We start from the raw sequence: 18,431 nt of genomic DNA, 5'->3' as shown, positions 1-18,431 counted from the left end.
TTTTGCAGCCATGTTAAAATGAAAATTCAGGTGTCGCCATTTTTGGAATCGATCTCTGCTAACAGTGTGACCTGTGGACATCCCACTGTGACGACAGTGTGCTGAGTTACACAGATTTTTCTCAACATCTCACTAAACCCCATCACAACAAGGCGTCTACTCTCAGAGTCCACTTAATGAGAGTGTAGCGTCAGCATTTTGGCTGCAATTACAGTGCTTAGGACTCTTTAATGATATGTTAATGGCTTGGCTGTATTACCTCTCAGCTGCCCAAACAACATTAAATATCCTGCGGCTGATTAATCCGGCATCCACAAAAACACCCAATTAGAGGGAAAATGTTTGAATTTAGTTCTGCCAGCAACTTTGAGCCAAAAAAGACATGCGTTGAAAGAAATGCTATATTTTCTCCCAGATACAGTAATGGAGAAGATAACTGGGGCTTTAAGATCAATTCATTCCTTTTCTACACTGAAAACATGATTATCTCTTATATTTAATGCAGAATGACTTCAGAAGAGTTAGGGTTACTTTGCTGGAGGGCACCATGCCAAAATACACAGCTGTTGTTGGACAGTGGGTGTCATGAGGGTCAAACCTGTGACCTCTCAGTTACATAACGTTCTGTCGAGCCAGCAGGCCTCCCTGCCTACTCATTTCTGCTCTGTCTGCAACAAAAGGCAGAGATACCAGGAGACACAGTTAAAACATCTAACACTAATTAAGTGCATGTCATTTTTTTGTTCTATTTAAAATTAAACACCTTGAAAAGATGACAAAAAGTTATGGTCAAATTAGTGAGATGATTCTTGACAGAGGTGCTGAGGAAAATATCAAAGCAATTACATTCTTTTAAAAAAAAACTATTCTGGGTTTTAAAGCAAATTATCCTTCTTTTTTTTAACTAAGCATTTCTCACTCCTCAGCATTACCATTGTGTCAGCTACGATTAAGCGGCGACAATTTTCTAACAACTCCCACTGCAACTTCACTCTTGTCAGCACATGATTGCTGTTGACGTAGAACTCACGGGGCAATAGTGATTATTAATGTGCAACATCTGAAGTCAACCTCATGAGAGGGGAATTCATTTTCCAGCAGTTCCTTTTGTAACATACACAGAGCAGTGACAAAGCACCTCTGAGTCCATAGAGGAGGAGGAGAACCCGTCTACAAAAGACACAGACAAAAGAAAGTAGCAATGAAGAAATAGGATAAGAAGGGAAACTCAAATCACATGGTAAAATGTACATCCTGGCTTGTATTGTGCTTGCACCTAATTCATTACCAATTTATGGGACTTTACAGATCACTTTGCAGTATAGAGATAGGAAACAAATTGAAGGAAACCCCTCATAAAGCCTCTTAGTGGGATGTTGTTTAACCACACGTCTCATAACAGCTTTAATTACTGTACAGTAGATCCTCCAAGTGTTTGAACTCCACTCCAGAAACCATCCCCCTACACTGGAATAATACCTGTTTACTACTAATTTGATAAAACACAATTCAATTTTGTCATGATTCTTTCCCCAGTCCTGTTTATATTGTTTTCCTTGGCCATTCAGCCTCTGTCCCTGCCTTCAGGCACACACTCTCTTTTCTTGGTTTTTCATCTACATGAAATTCCCCATGGACTTTCCTGCTTCCCACACCAACCTACTCACCTGTTGCCAGTCCCCAATTATCTTCACCTGCTGCTCATTACCTCATCAGCCCAAGTAGTTTATAAACCTGTCCTCTGCCATCCATTCCCTTCCAGTTTGTCAATGTTGTTTTGTTATATACTTGTGCACTGGCCATCCTGTTACCTGTTCCTGCTGTTACATGTGGTTTAGACCTTCTGCTTGTTTAGCACCTGTCTGCTTTGTTTCTTTGGGCTATTTTTTTTAGTTTTAAAACTCCTTGTCTTCATTTGGGTCTTCCTGCCCTGCTACCTTGTACCCAAACCTATGACACGTCTAGGAAAATACAGTATGTGAGCACACTATAAACTAAAATAGTGACGCAGGAGTCAGTTCATACAGTACTTTAGTGGTGCAAATTCCATGACAAATTGCTGACTATTAAATTACTGCTGTCACTCTCTCATCAAACCATTCAGTGGAATGTGGATGGAGGCATTGTCATCATCAAAGAGACCACTATTGTAAGGTTGCTCCTATTGCTTGTCGCTCTAAAACATCAGAATACTCCATGTGTCCGAACCCAGTGTATAATGGGGGACAGAGATGTCTCTAAACCGATAAAGGTCTAATAAAGGTCTCAGCTACCTCAGCACTGGCACAAGTAAATTATTTTTCAAGAGGAGCTGGAGGCCTGCATTGAATTCAAAACTTAGCACTGATCATTAAAATAGGATGTTGGTTACAAGTAGAGGGATGGAAGATGAAAGAAACAGACAATTATAAGTCTAAGACACAGGCCTTTTATTTTATAATACTAATAAATAAACCAAACATGATGGAGAATACACATCCAGAAGTGTATGATACCAGTCCAGTTGGTTCATATTCACCAAGCTTTAGAAGTTACTCCAAAAAAACAATTACACACGGTATAAAAAAATCTGACTTCAAAGCAAGGATATAAAACAGTTGACAGCTTGCAACAGTCTGGGGTTAGATCCACAAAACTAAAAAGACACCATATCCAAACAGCATGGTTACATTGGTCCAGACAAAACAGCAGTCTGGCACTGAATTTGCAAAAGAGAAACATGGTAAAAGTCACTTACATCAACTGGCTAAAATACCTTGCGGGGGGGGGGGGATAACCCTCCTACATTACCATACCAGTTAAAGTTACCTTTCTCAATAGGAATCCTTGCTAAAAACAGGCACAGGTAAAGATGACTCTGGCTCTGTACTGTGCCTCAAACAGGGGAGAGGCGAAAGCGGACTCCTTTACATTGGACATATCATGAACATAGACAGGTGAAATTAAACAAAGACCAGATTAATCAGTGACCTTCCTCTTTAGCATAGACCTACAAAACATTGATCAAACTGGATCAATTGGGAATCAGCTGCACAACAACTCTGTATGCAAGAAAACCAGTTAAACCCCAATAAAGTGCAACTTTCCCTTGCCTGCATAAAAAAGCAGTCCTACCACTCATCTACCAGGGCTCAGACAAAAGAGGCACTGTTACATTCACACTAACAGATAGGGGAATACAACGTGAAAGCTATGAGGGGAAAACTTCTGCACACTGTCTTGCTCACTGCTGGAATATTTATTTCTATATTTATTCGTTTTGGTCTGTCTAACCGAAGGTGCGATGAGTTTTTCTTATCTCCTTCAAGTTGCACTTTCATCCAACATACCTGTCGCATATTCAGTTGGGCCAAGAATTCAATTCTCAATTCAGTAATTACAGGTATTAATCCTAGTTGTGTGGGTAATCTGTTTCTTATTTTACCAGAAGTTTAATGGTGGGATATATTTTGTTTCTCTCTTGCATGCAGTTGATAGATAGTCGTATGTTTCCCTGTCAATCTGCATTTGCCCTTACGTTAACCTGCACTGAGCTTTATCCCAAACCCTAACCATCTCTGCTACGCTAAACCATGACCTAAGTCCTAACTCCAACCGCAGAGGTGGTAAAATTCTAACAGAAGGAAGACACTATTCATGGTGACTAGTGTCTACCATTTTCCTCTTAACTCCAAAGTTGTCTTTTTTTTACATGCTGTGTTTTCTTAGCTGCCTTGCTACTGGAAGTGTGCAATGCATGAAACCTCCAAAGGATGAGATAGGTCTTTTTAACAAAAGTTTTGACATATTACAGTAGGAAAAGCACAGCTGTAAATGACAGCATTAACAGTGACTGCATTCCATTTAACTGCTTCGGTCCTGCTGGTAATGGGCATGCTGGATCACTGTAATGGCTTACTGGGACACTTTAATAGAACAAGGCCATCATTAATGTTATTAGTACCACCTGTGCTTTCCCTACTATGTCAGATCCTGGAGTGCTGCTGCTTAGTCAACAGAGCTACCATTAAGCTAGATGTTGATGGCCAGTAAATACCCCCAAATGTCTGCTGGCTCATTTTCTATTGCTACAAGTGATCTTACAGAAGATGTGACATTTCATGTGGCAGCCCAAAAATTGTTTAAATAATGTGACTCATTACTTTTGCTATGAAGTAATGAGTGAACTAGTGTATCTACCTTTTCAATGAATAATGTGCAATGAATGATTGATTATATATTTTGATTCATTTGCCCAAATTCTGTAACAAAAGTGACAATTTAAAAGCAGTAATGTGTCTGACTAATAATATTACAAGCTATATGGCTATTACAGCTTGTAAGAGTGCTAACCATCATAATTTTCTCCATCATGAAAGCGTGTTTCAGAGTGGCAGGCAGGTCTGTGCTTTTAACTCCATCTCGTCTGACTCTTATCATCTCTCATCAGCAGGGGAGGAGAAAGAGGTTGGAAGGGCGGCAGCTTATCCAAGGCAAAGAGGAGAGCCAAAAGAAGGCAGCATCCTTATCAAAGGCCTGGGTGCTGAGCCTTGGTTAAAAATAGAAACGGAGGGAGATTGGCATCGATTTCTGCAGGCGTTGACGGCCCGATTGACAGCAGCACCGTGGTGTCGGGCTGTTGAGCCATCGAGGGAATCCGCCAGACTGCCTATGATGAGATGAGATGGGAAGATAACTTCTGACAAGCCCTCCGCCCGCCACCCATCTCTAATCACCCCGTCTGCACGCACACACACACACACACACACACACACACACACACACACACACACACACACACACACACACACACACACACAGAGAGAAAAAGTAATTACTACATGCATGCACATGCACACACACACTCTGAGACACACACTTGCTGCCCCCGGAGCAAGTAATGGCACTTTGGCTGGCTGAGCATCCACCTGTCTGGTGTCTCCTGCCAAGCCAAAGCTCATGTGCTCACATACATACAAAATACCTCTGGATGTCCCTCCACAGCTACTAGCCACTGTCCTTAAGGATTATCTCACTAAATTATACTCCATCAGTAAATAGTGGCTAATATCCATGAGACATTCCGAATGGGGATGTCAGTGACCTTTGTTTTACTGCTGTAAATGATTTCCACTAAGTGATTACTGTTATTACACTGTCTACTTTACTTCATTTGAATGCTATTCCCCTTTCTGCAATATTAGCAGTTATTTAGTCTGGCAAGTGTGCCTGACAGCCCATTATCAGTATTTTTAAGATGTCCATGTGAAAATAAAAAATCTTTAAATCTATCAATCAGAGATCATTTTCTTCCTGGCATCATTTAGGGATGATTTAACACTATGGGGAATAACACACATATTCACCTCAGTGCCAAGAGTTAGATGAGAAGACTGATACTACTTACAAATGTCTTAAGTCCAGGTTAAATTTAACTGCCTAGTTGTCTACTACAGCATAGATATGTGTTATGTAAACAACTTTGCCCTGCATCTTGCCCTGCACCTTAGCTTGTTGAATAGGCAAACATTCATTGGCTAAAAGTGCGCTGCTTAGATCAGTTAGAAGGCAAGAAAGCTAATTAACTGCTCAGCCGCAGCTCATTAAACAACATGTAAAAATACCCGAAAATCTCACTTTGGACCCATTAAATGCTGATTTGGTCATTGCTCTTCCCTGTTAGCAACATACTGCCCATGACTTGTAGCTACAGCAGTTTGCTTACTTTGTCTCAGTACTGCAAGGTGTAACACAGTTAGCCTGCTGTCAATCAAACAAACCTCTGAAAACCCCTGCAACCGACTTATAACAAAATCAGCATTTCTGATATTTCCCTAAAGACCATCTTTCTTCATTCATAATACGTTTAATGACATTTTTGACTGCAAAAAGAGATGATTAATGCAATTTTAGACAGAAACAGACTCTGTCAGCGAGCACCTCTAAAACTCACTAAATAACATGTTATTAAGCATTTAGTATGTGCAAAAACCTAAGTATGAAAACATCCCATTGCTATTTGCCATACAGAGCCAAACTAGCTGTTTCCCTGTTTTCAATCTTTATGCTATGCTAAACTAAGCATCTCCTGACTCCAACGCTATTGACATTCATACAACACTTTTTAACCACTTAACGCATGCTGTTCCGTCTACGGAACGGGACGGATGTTAGGAGGTAGCCACAAGTTCTTCTGCATGTTTTACACCAACCCTTAAACATATATACTCATGCCGTACATCGTTGGAAAGCTTAGATTGTCCTGATTCATTCAATACCACTCACGACTTATATGGTTGCTCACATCCGTAATAGTATTAGCGATTAGCTCGGCTAGCCCCTGAGCTAAGTAAGAAAAGCTATAATGCTACATACCTTCAAAGTCTTCCCTTTATCCACAACGATCATCTTATGACTCAGCACTTTCTGTACAGCTCGCCAAATATCCATTCTGCTGAAATATGAAATCCGTTTCCATAAAACCGGAATACTTTCCTCAATATGTCAACATGTATTTAGTCCAACACGTAACGTAATAACACACATAACAAACTATATACGGTCCGTTTACGTCATTTCCTGACCTGCACGTCCATCTCAGAGTACACGTGACTAGATGTTTACGACCGTGAGCCTCTTCTGCTTCTGACGACACCACACACAAGCCAATCGGTGTTTAGGATTAGGCAGTACATGTCTCCAAAGCCAATGAGGACATGTGACCGACAACAATGACGACATGGCTTTGATTGACTGCTGTTCTAGCCTATGGAAATATTCGGTGAAATGAAGTTGATAACCTTTTAGCCAATAGTCAGAGGTTTCCAACGGTGTATGACACTAAGCTATTAGTTTGGCTGTCCATAAACAAACTCCAAGCGTAACCGGCGTGCGCCCTGTGCGTAAAAGAGTTGAACCATATATCATTACGCACTCGGCATTTTGGTACACGGTTGGTTCTTCTTCGACTTAACATATGACTTATACCAAAATAAACAGATAGATAGATAGATATGGCCAAACAAAAAAATATGGTTATATGTAATAATAATAATAATAATAATAATAATAATAATAATAATAATAATAATAATAATAATAATAATAATAATATGGCGTCAGCTTTCATTAGAGACCAAGATTTTGATTGTAGGCAAAGGGGATGTGAAGTTATAGGTGTTTGATTGCGGTTATACAGCTTTGGTAACCAAGTGTCCATTTGGAGTCTCCAAAAAGGACCTGAGGAAAACGCATGGACATACCTGTTGAAAAATAATTCTGAAAAATTCATCTTTTGGTCTTTTGACTCCAAATTTGGACTGCATGAAGCCAAGACATGTGGCTGTGGCCTCATTGTGTCTATATCCTGCTGAGAGGTCCCTGAATGTCTGTACACATGTCATTGTAAAGGCAAACCTATGGGCGAGTAAACAACCCCATCATTGTAACCTCTGCCACTCTTTGTCAGTAAGTCACAGAATCACACAGACACTTTTACAAGAATCCTGAGAGTGTTTCCTTTCCAATGATACCAGACACATCTCTGAGTCTCAAACTATGTGGGATCTGTGCTGCTCACAACTTGGGCATGTCGTTTAGGCTAACGGCATAAAAAAAACAGGGGCGTGTGTTAAGTAATATGCCAGCAATTAATAAAAACCACTTAACATATAAATTCAGTGCTCATTATTCTATAGATCAGATATCAACATCAACAACAGCAAAATTTACAATCAAGTTAATGGAAAACAATCAAGTACATGGGACATGTGTCATATACATAATCCACTCTTATCCGTCTCCTCTCTGCCAATCGTAACATGATCCAATGAAGTCAAAATAATCACCATTAAAAGCCTAAAGTTTGATTTCTACTTATAATTAGGTGATTTGCAGCAATCTGCCACAAGGACCCTGTCAATCTGTCAGCATGATCCTCCTCCTGTTAAGACCGCCTCAGAGACAATTACTCTGGGCTCCTCCTAATTAGAAAGTCATTGAAATTTATGAGTGCCTGTTATGAATTATTGAGTCCTGTTTCCTGTGAGAGATGCCATTAGGGAAGTTTAAGCAAGTAAATTTCTTACAGCCCTTTTACCACTTATTGTCCATGTTCTGTGTGAATATCACAAGGTATGTGTCTCCATCTGGTGGTTAATAGGATAAACTGTACATTTGAGGCAGTGGGTAGAGGCTAAAGTCAAAGGGTGCAAAATTTATTAATACTTTATTTTACCGGTCCCCTAATTTGGTACTGATTTCCTGTAAATTCTTTAAGTAATTTTCAGGTATTCAATATGTATGTGACATTTTACAGAAAAGGGGGAAAAAAGCCAATATTTGAGTTTTCAGTTCGGCCACCGTAGTTAAATTTAACATTAGCATATTAAGATTAAGATTTTTCCCAATAATTTCTTAAGTAACTGTTGTGTAAGGATGTTTGAGTCAGATTATGTAAAAAATAAAATAAAATAAACACCAAGAAGAAAGGAGATTTTTTAATAGTTTGTTATGAAGTTAAATGCCTTGTATAGATATAAACACCATATTTGTTGTGACAGAAGCAACACTTCAGTATTTTTTGAGATGCAACATCTTATATTTTAATGATATGAAGATGGAAATAACAGCTTGTCCTGAGTGAGGAATGAGTATATTAATTCCCTCAATGCATTTGGGCGGGTGGACCTTAAGTGTCTTGTCAAAACGCTTCATCTAGTGTGAACATTGCTGTGTCACTTCACATATGACAGCTAACTAAGTGCCTCTCCACACTGAGGGCAGGTGTGTTATTGGTTTCTTTTATGAACCCACATGTACTTGTGCAACTAAATCTTTTTTCAAAACTCTTTTTACACAAAAAACATTGAAAGGTATCTTCTGTTTGCACTTTCAAAGAGTCAAAACAGTGATGTCCTTTCAGGAAGTCCAAAGAATTGAACATCTTATCAAAAACCTTTCAATTCACTGCAAAGAGGTGTTTTGAGTTCCTGCTGAATGGTAGGAGTATGTTGGCTCTGCTTCTTGTGCACCATTTGGATCAGGCTTCTCTCAATGGCTCCTTGTTTCAACTTTGATCCAGATGTCCCTTCACTCGCACCACTGGGCTTTCTGAGCATCTGGATTGCTGGAAGGCAGCTTCACCAGCTGTTTCTGCTACAAGAGTTAGTCATGAATTCACTCAACAGCATCTACATGCCAGGTAGATGAGTCAGTCACTGCTATGTGCCTCCAATGAAGAGACAGGTGTAATGCTAAAATGACTAGTCGATTAACCGATTAGTGGATCAACAGATCAAGAGTATTTGCTGCCTTTCTTGGTTTAAAAATAAACACTATAAATTGAATGTCTTCAAGTCCTGACATATTTTTTCAGCCACCCCAGCAATTCAAATAGACCCAGATCATTTTACTGTTTTCTGAAATTTTATATAAATCAAATACTTAATGAAAACAATAAGCAGCAGTTTTACCTTTAATGAAACTGAGAGTTAATCTGTCATTCTATTTCAGAGGAATTTCGGAGATCATATTTTATATATCACGAATGCAAACTCCTTGCCTTGTCTTGTTAGATTTAGGACTGGGAAATGTGATTGGTTGGCCTGAAAAAAATTCATATGAGGCATCCTCTAACAGGGTTGAGTACTTTGACAAAACCTTAATCATTATTTTTCCCCGAATCAACCATTCACTCTTTCAAGATGACAGTGCATTGTAAAAACCGAAAAATGTATTACTGTAATTCTGATATATTTGGCTGTTTAAAATCTTTCGTCCATGCATTCATTGATAATGACTTTATTTGTTTAGCACCTTTTTTAATACAAAAAATACAGCTACAAAAGACATTACATGCACCAAGTGCTTCACATAAAAAACACAAGATAAACATAATGCAAATGTATGTAGGATGGAAAATAAAACTAACTTAATATAACTAAACACAAGATAAACTAAAGTAAACTTACGTTACACAGAATGGGTACTAGAGTGGTGGTAATCTGTAAATCGGTGCCAAGGTCTCTGAAGCAATAAGCATAACAAAACCTCCCTTATCCCAATGGCCACAGACTCACCATAAATGAACCTTACATACAGAAGTTCATCATGATGCTCAGCACCGATAAAGGATTATTACAATGAATTATTTTCCGGTTTTTACCTCATGGGTAAAATTTACACCCACTCTGCACAACAGATAAGTTGTCACTCAGTCAAAGAGGCTTTCCTTAACCTAAACATAACTCTAAAATCAAGTCTTAGGTATGAGCTAACACAAAACGTAATGCTCTTTGATATTATGCTCTCATAACAGACGAAGTGTATTTACATTCACTTTAACATGTAATATTTGAGTATTACAAGTCTATATTTATATACATATTGATGCATACCTGTTAGTCATTTCCTGATATGAAGAAAAACAGCTGTTACTTAAGATACAGAGCAAGTGATAAGAACCTGTCTATAAAAGCTTCCACAAAAGAATACTAGACAGTCCTGCGGTCTTTGAGGTGTATTTTCATGTTAGACTTTTGGTAAAATTTCTTGTGACATGTTAAACACTGGTGAGGTTTCTCTCCCGTGTGCGTCCTCATGTGTTTCTTCAGTTCTGAACTACAGTGAAAGGATTTACTACATCGTGAGCAAGGATAGGCCTCTCTCTAGTATGGCATTTACGATGTGCTGCCAGATGTGAAGCTAAAAAGTAACGTTTTCCGCAGGATTCACACTGATGACGCCGCTCCCCTGTGTGTCTGCGTGAATGTACCAGCAGGGCCCCGGAGCTACAGAATGACATACCACAGGTGCTGCACAGATACGGCCTCTCGTTCGTATGCATCCTGAGGTGAACTGTGAGCACATACGGCTGTGTGAATTTCTTGTCACAAATAGTACATGCGTACGGGCGCTCACCAGTGTGAATGAGCATATGGGACTTCAAGTCTGAGCTTGTCCAGAACCTCTTGTTGCAGTGCGAGCAGGCAAACAGCCTCTCTCCACTGTGACGTCGCTTATGTTTTGCAAGTGAAGAGTGAGACATAAATTTCTTCTCACAAAGAGTGCAAGCAAAAGCCGGCAATCCAAAGTTGGCGTGAATAAGGACATGCCTATGCAGATCTTTAGAACGTTTATATGTCTTGTTGCACTGAGTGCACTTGAATGGCCGCTCTGAAGAATGAACGTAACGATGGCTTTTCAAGAGGGAACTTGATGTAAAAGTCCTTCCACACTCCTGGCAGGCGTTTTTATTGGACCTTATGGAGTCCTCTCTGAACACAGGGGAGATATCAGCTCTGCTTTCTGTCGAGGACTTGATCATGCTCTCTTCTGATGCCTCCTTGTTTCTACTTAGATCCAGATGTTCTTTCACTCCTTCCATTGAGCTTTCTGAGCATCTGGGTTGTTGGAAGGAGGTTTCACCAGCTGTTTCTGCCAACAGGAAACAAGAGAGTTAAATGACACGCAGAGCAATTGGAGTTTATTCACCATTGGGAAAATGAAATAATTAAAATGGTTAACAGAAAGAGGCAACAATAACAGCATAGTATAAGAGCTAGATCCTCACCACTTGTCACACCACCTTCTTCAGGACATGGGGACAGTCTGCAGTCCTGGGGCTGAGAAGTGTTGTCAGTCTCTCCATCACTGCTGTTGTCACCTTTCTCACCAATCATACTATCAATGCTATCTTCTGATGCCACTAATGTCTGGTGAGATGCAAGTGTGGACAAAATGGTGTCCGACATGAAGGAGAACTCACCTGAAACAGAGACCTTCATGTTAAAAGGCAGAATTCCTCAAAAAGTGGTGCTGATGGACAATTGTCAATCTAAATTCATCAGTTACTGACACATTAGATCAGGAGTAGGTATAAGTCAAAGCATTAACCATAACATTTTTAAAGATGAGTAAAAATGGGCTGATTAGTGCATCATTACTATAGTCCTTTACAAAATGTCAAATGTGGCTTTTACTTTGAGTCAACTTTTGTCGCTGTTTTTGATGCTGCACAATCTTCTTCAGGTCCTCGTGATCAGAGACAAACTGCTCAAACTGGAAGTCATAGGAATACAGGTCAAATATGGAGGATACCTGGAAAAGCAGAAAAAGAATGAAAAGATGCTCCAAAAAAAAGGTTCTTCTTGACATTTCCATGATTTTTATTCTTTCTTTTTCACCCCAAAGATTTCTTGAGGAAGTACTGGTTACTGGAGTTAATGGAGTGCACCAACAACCACAAACACAAATCTTTGTACATAATAGAGGACCTGTGTACAAAGACTGGTTATCTACCAAGATGAAGAGCATTTGATGGCTAGGCACTTTTTTTCATGCTGCTGCCTACCTTTGAAAAACTTGGTATTGTGAAAAACTCTTCTAGTCGGTAGAGAAACTCCCACAAAAGGATCTGCAGCACTGTATCAAAATGGGCTCCATAGAGTGCTGGGAACACCTCCTTGGACAAGAAAACAAAAAAACATAAACAATTAGAGAAAATACATACAGAATGAAACAAAAAAAGGATTGTGTTTTATCTGAGTGCGCCACTTGCTTTCCCGTAAAATAGCTACCAGCTGAGTGTACACACTTAAACCAATCAGCCATAACATTAAAACCCCCTGCTTAATACTGTGTAGGTCCCCCTTGTGCCATCAAAACAACTCAGCAGCAGGAGTCCTGTAAACTGCAAGGTGGGGTGTCCATGGATCAGACTAGTGTTTCGAGCACATCCGTCAGATGCTCAATCGTATTGAGATCTGGGGAATTTGGAGGCCAAGGCAACTTGAACTCTGATCATGTTCCTCAAACCATTCCTGAACAGTTTTAGCCGTGGACAGTGATCAGCATGGGCACACTGATGGGACCAGCCCATAGGCAGCCAGCTGTGATGCACTCTGTGTTGTAACAGATGTCTATCATAGCTAGCATTAACTTTTTCAGTAATTTGTGCTACAGTAGGTCTTCTGGACCAGGTGGGCTAGTCTTAGGTTCCCATGTGCATTGGTGAACCTGTTTTGGAGGTGTTCTGCCATCATAATTTGCCCCTTGACAAATTCACTCAGATCTTTACGCTTGCCCATTTTTCATGCTTGAAACACATCAACTTCAAAAACTGCCTAATATCTCCCACCTTGACAGATGCAGAGATGATCAATAATTATTATCAGTTACTCACTTTTCCTGTGAGTGTTTTTAATGTTTTGGCTGATCATTGCATAAGGAGTAGATGACCAATAAGTTAATACACAGACTGAACAATGACTCAATTATGTTAAAGCAGAACTCACCTTGAAAAATTTGTCCTTTTCATGTTTGTCATTAAGTAACATTTGAACCAGCTCCACAAATGCCGACTTTGAAATCTCCACCTCTGTGTCTTGATCCTGCCATGAAGCACAGAAGTGGTTAATTTTCATAAATATATGATCAATTTTCCATTCAAGTGTTCCTCTTCGCAAATAAGTCATTTATAAAATGCCAATAGACAACACTGCCATTTTTGGAGGCTGGCCAATTGCATTCAACACTCACAAGAGGATTTTGGTGACCAAATTATCTCTGTCCACCAGCTGTAAAGCTATTGCTTTAGTTTAGACACTGTTAAATAAACATAGGAGATTAATGATCTCCTTATGTCAGACACAAGGATTTCACACCTCTTCCTCATCGCAGTTTGTTGTGCTCTTTTGGAAAATGTTGAGGTGTTCCTGGATAGTATCACAGTCAATGGGATCCTCTTTCTTTAGAAATTCCAAGATAATCTGAAAAACACGACATTTATTTCTCAACTTACGTTGAGTGCACACTATATTAATATTAAAGAAAACAACAGAAACAAACTGTGGTTTGTGGACCAGACTTCAGCACTGAACATTATTCAAACCTTGAAATAAGAGGTTCAGAGGTGTTAAGTGCAACTACATGGAAACATGAAAAATGGAAAAACAGTGGTGGGAAGGCAGAGAGCTGTGTGGGCTTATGTCTCATTTTTGACAAAGGTTTCACCACTGATTTAAAAAATACATATCCAGATATGATTTCCACGTTCATTTCACTCACCCGAGATCTTAGTCCCAGGATCAGCTGAATACTCTGCTTGTAGTTCATAAGCTCTGGGACCATCTCTGTCATCAATATGATGAATTCGGCCAGTTTTCCATATTGTTCCACATTTCGCTCCAGAGCCACCTGCCACATCCAGGCTGACATCAGCCTAAGTGGGGGAACCAAGAGGCGCAGCGATGACAGAGCAAGATGACGATCTGATGGTAGATGCCAAAAAGACGTTGAACTTGTACAGTTGCACTATCTGATATACACACTCAATGGCAATTTGGAGGGTTATATTCCATTGTTATAATCTTTTTTTCTGGCATACTGAATAAAGTGGTAGTATGGAGTTTGTAACACAGATAACACACATGTTAGTAGTGACTGTCTTCTGGTAAGATATTTACCCCCAGCAGACACTCGTCCAGATGGTACAGGGGATGCTGCATTTTCCAGAGATGCTGATGGCAGCAATGTTTCTCCCTGAGCAGGCAGGGAAACACGGGTAGCTGAACACAGAGGGACTTGTTCAGCAGAGGGACCAGCAGTGACTGACTCCAGCTGCAACATCACCGTTTCACTAGATCCTTCCAACTGAAACATATAACAGCAATGCACTTTAATTATGTGAAGAATAACTAGTCAGCATTGATAATATCGGCAGTGCATACGTAGTAACAACTCAAAAATGCAGGATTATTTCATGCCATGCCGATCACTCTGCAGCCACATTAAATAAAATAGTTTGTGGCTCATGCTGCTATCCACACCATGAGCCACAGCATGGCTTGCTAAGTAGTGGCTACCTTGCACTGACTGTAGCCACTAATATTTTACAGTTTAATGATTAAATAGTTAAAAATTACCTCTTCTGACTCCGTTGGACGATGCCTGATGAAGTCAGAGAGCCAATCTAACTTGGAAATAATGATAGGTGAGTAGGGACCGCATCTCCTGCCTTTCAGCTTTCTCTTGGCCCTCACGTATCTGTCTCGCAGATATTTCCACTTCTGACGGCAGAAATTCTCATCTCTGCCAAGAGCTTGAGCGACTTTTCGCCAGGACTTCAACAACAGCTGGTTGTCTTTGTACTCTCTCAATGATGAATTGTATATGTGCGGGTATCGACGGATTTGCTCGCACAATCGCTCTTCAAAAGAAGCAAACATTTTGTTATGAAGAGTGTGCACGGTCGTCTTCTTCTTCTTGTTGACTTTTGTGAAGGTTGGCGAATAACTTTATGGCTCATTACTGCCACCAACTGGGATAGTGTGACCAGAGCATGACGATCTCACCATATACCCACCACTGTGCCCACAATTCTGCAGAGATTATTATATTCAGACCTTTTAGTAACCCTATTAAAAATGTAACTATTCCAATTACTCAAAGTAATATTACAATTACTTTTTGATTACTTTTCTAATTTTCTGTTTTTAGCTGTTAGGGTAAATGTACCCATTAAGCACCAAAATCTAAGTTCAGGTGTTTTTCATGGATATTGACATGATTTATAAGATAGATCATTATAAAGCAAGATTTATCTCTAATTTGACATTTAAATTTTTTTTTACAAAATTAAATTAAGAAAAAACCCTCCTCCTTAAAGGTCTGACTTCAGATGTAACCCCCTTTGTAATCAACATTATCATAGGTAACTGCAATCTAACCTAATCACATATTTTTTTCTCAGTAACTGTAGCAGATTAAAGTTACATTGATTTTGTAATTAAATTACATAATGTCTTTACATGTAACTAGTACTCACTGTTGATATCCCATTTGGCAACCTGCTACTCTGATTGTCATGGCCTCTGGGATTTTGGACTTTTTTTGTGTTTGTTCTCTGTTTCCAGTGTTGTACTCTTGATGTTCAGTCATTTGGTTTGACATATTTTCAATTTGAGTTGTGCAAGAGTGTGTTTTCAGGTTTAGATTTTCAGTTTTTTCTGTTCCCCTTCTGTGTTACTGCTCCCCTCCCCAGGCAAGGCAGCCCTCAGTTTTTCCCCCCAGACTTCACACCTGTCCTGTATCAGTCTGGTCAGCCCTGCCCTGTCCATAGCCAATCAACTTCCAGTCTGCCCTTGTCTAATCACCTGTTCCCCATCAACTTATTGTTTCAGTTAGTAGTCTTGGTTTTCAGTTCAGGCCTTGTTGGATCCTTTGTCAAGTTTCACCAAGGCTGCGCTTTTGGTTTTTGTATCCACATCCCAGGAATGACATCATCCAGCTTAACCAGTGTAGATTTGGCCTCTGAACTATATGTAGCTACAGCAAAAGTTCAAAAAGACGTATCTTTTGCAGGCTAAAATCTGTAGTTTTATTTTTCAAACTATCTGTCATCCCACCCATACCTCACACATGCTTGTTCATAAAATCCTTACTGTCAATTCAGATTTCAGTTGATCACATCTGTCCAATAGCACAGTGACACACCTTCATTGTCAGCCAGTCGTTGTGTGGTTGTCTTTTTAAATGTTTTCTCCCTCTCTGCCATAGTGCTTTCATGGTGCTGTAATGCATGCCCCACCACGTTCCCATCACTGCCCATCCTTCACAGATTCATGAGTGCATCACTTCATCAAAATCATCAGTCTGATCAGTCTTAGCAGCAGTCATCAGCCACCACCATCCATGGGGGATGTATCTTACTGCTGCTCAGAACTGATGTCCTTTGATTACACAATCTCTCTCTGTCTGAGCACCAAAGACTTCTGACAAGACTAATTATCAATATCATCTGTATAATAAGATGCTTCATTCACTTGTCTCTCCTGATTGAAAACAGTGATTTCAGTGTTTATTTCAAGTTTATGGCCCTCATGCTTAAGCATTTTTTTCCTCATTTCCGTTTGTTCCCCTTGATTTGAATCGGCATATCAGCCACTTTTTTCACTACAAAATGGAAGGACATACTCCATTCTTCTACGGTGCCATCACTTATAACATCTCTCAAATCTGCTGAGACTTGTTATCTTGCAATACAAGTTTCCTGCCAGAACCCTTGTGTGCCCACAGGTGATGAAATATAATTAAAACCTAAAATCAGGTCAGGCAGTTTCTAACAGTGATGAGTACTTTGACAAGACTTGAATAATTATTTTTTCCTAACCAATGATCCACTCTCTTTCAAGAAGCAGGGACAGTGCATTGTGAAAACCCAACAGTTTATTACCATATTTATGAAATATATGTGGAGTTCAAATAAAGCAGTGTTTAAAATCTTTGGTCCACACATTCATTACAGTCATAACTGAATTTTACAGACGGAAGCTTAGGTACATTCTCACTGTACAAAATATCAGCTATCACTCCTTAACTTTAACACAACTCTAAAATCAGTGTATTTACATTTACTACAACATGTAATATTAGAGTAATCCAAGTCCATATTCACATACACATTGATACATCTATATTGTTAGTAATTTACTGATATGAAAATGCACTAAAACAGCTTGTCCTGCTTGTCATCTGTTACCTAAGATACAGAGCATGTGATAGCAACCTGTCTCTAGAAACTACCACACCAGTTCTTGCTAGATGTTCTTGTGGACTTTGAGGTGTATTTTCATGTTAGACTTTTGGGAAAATGTCTTGTGACATGTTAAACACTGGTGTGGTTTCTCTCCCGTGTGTGTCCTCATGTGTTTCTTCAGTCCTGAGCTACAGTGAAAGGATTTACTACATTGTGAGCAAGGGTATGGCCTTTCCCCTGTGTGGTATCTCCGATGTACTATAAGTTGTGCAGCTGAGGCAAAACTTTTTCCGCAGGATTCGCACTGATGAGGCCGCTCCCCTGTGTGAGTGCGTGAATGTACCAGCAGGGCCCCGGAGCTACAGAATGACATACCACAGGTGCTGCACAGATACGGTTTCTCTTTCATATGCATCCTGAGGTGAACGGTGCGCGGATACAGCTGTGTGAATTTCTTGTCACAAAAAGTACATGCATAAGGGCGCTCACCAGTGTGAATACGCATGTGGGATTTCAAGACTGAGTTTGTCAGGAACCTCTTGTCGCAGTGCGAGCAAGGAAATGGCCTTTCTCCACTGTGACGTCGCAGATGAACCGTAAGTGAAGAGTGGGACCTAAATTTCTTCTCACAAAGGCTGCAAGCAAAGGACAGTGCTGTAGAATTAGAGTGAATAAGGAAATGCTGATTCAGATCTTTAGGACTTTTATATGTCTTGTTGCACTGAGTGCACTTGAATGGTCGCTCCGAAGAATGAACGTAACGATGGTTTTTCAAGTTGGAACTTGATGCAAAAGTCTTTCCACACTCCCGGCAGGTGTTTTTATTGGCCCTTATGGAGTCCTCTCTGAACAGCGGGGACACATTAGCTCTGCCTTCTGTCGAGGACTTGATCATGCTCTCTTCTGATGCCTCCTT

General features: G+C 39.9%; 1 protein-coding gene across 1 annotated transcript; it reads right to left on the bottom strand.

The window, feature by feature from the left end:
* Positions 1–10,588: 10,588 nt before the first annotated feature.
* Positions 10,589–15,215, bottom strand: LOC128353090 (zinc finger and BTB domain-containing protein 40-like). The gene is made up of 9 exons (XM_053313780.1): positions 14,904–15,215; positions 14,445–14,631; positions 14,047–14,249; positions 13,644–13,748; positions 13,275–13,370; positions 12,332–12,442; positions 11,961–12,078; positions 11,552–11,746; positions 10,589–11,415 (listed from the first exon to the last, which is right to left on the bottom strand). Exons 1-9 carry the CDS (start codon positions 15,204–15,206, stop codon positions 10,589–10,591), a joined length of 2,145 nt encoding a protein of 714 aa, XP_053169755.1. The 5' UTR covers positions 15,207–15,215.
* Positions 15,216–18,431: the final 3,216 nt, after the last annotated feature.

The sequence above is a fragment of the Scomber japonicus genome, chromosome 23, assembly GCF_027409825.1.
Source record: "Scomber japonicus isolate fScoJap1 chromosome 23, fScoJap1.pri, whole genome shotgun sequence".
Classification (NCBI taxonomy): Eukaryota; Metazoa; Chordata; class Actinopteri; order Scombriformes; family Scombridae; genus Scomber; species Scomber japonicus.
This window is presented reverse-complemented; position numbering and strand designations above follow the sequence as displayed.

Coding starts and splice junctions, on each gene's coding strand:
- LOC128353090 (XM_053313780.1), bottom strand. CDS start 15,206: ATGTTTGCTTCTTTTGAAGAGCGATTGTGCGAGCAAATCCGTCGATAC. Junction 13,371..13,643: donor CAAACTGCGATGAGGAAGAG/GTGTGAAATCCT, acceptor GCTTCATGGCAG/GATCAAGACACAGAGGTGGA. Junction 12,443..13,274: donor AAAAGGACAAATTTTTCAAG/GTGAGTTCTGCT, acceptor TTCTTGTCCAAG/GAGGTGTTCCCAGCACTCTA.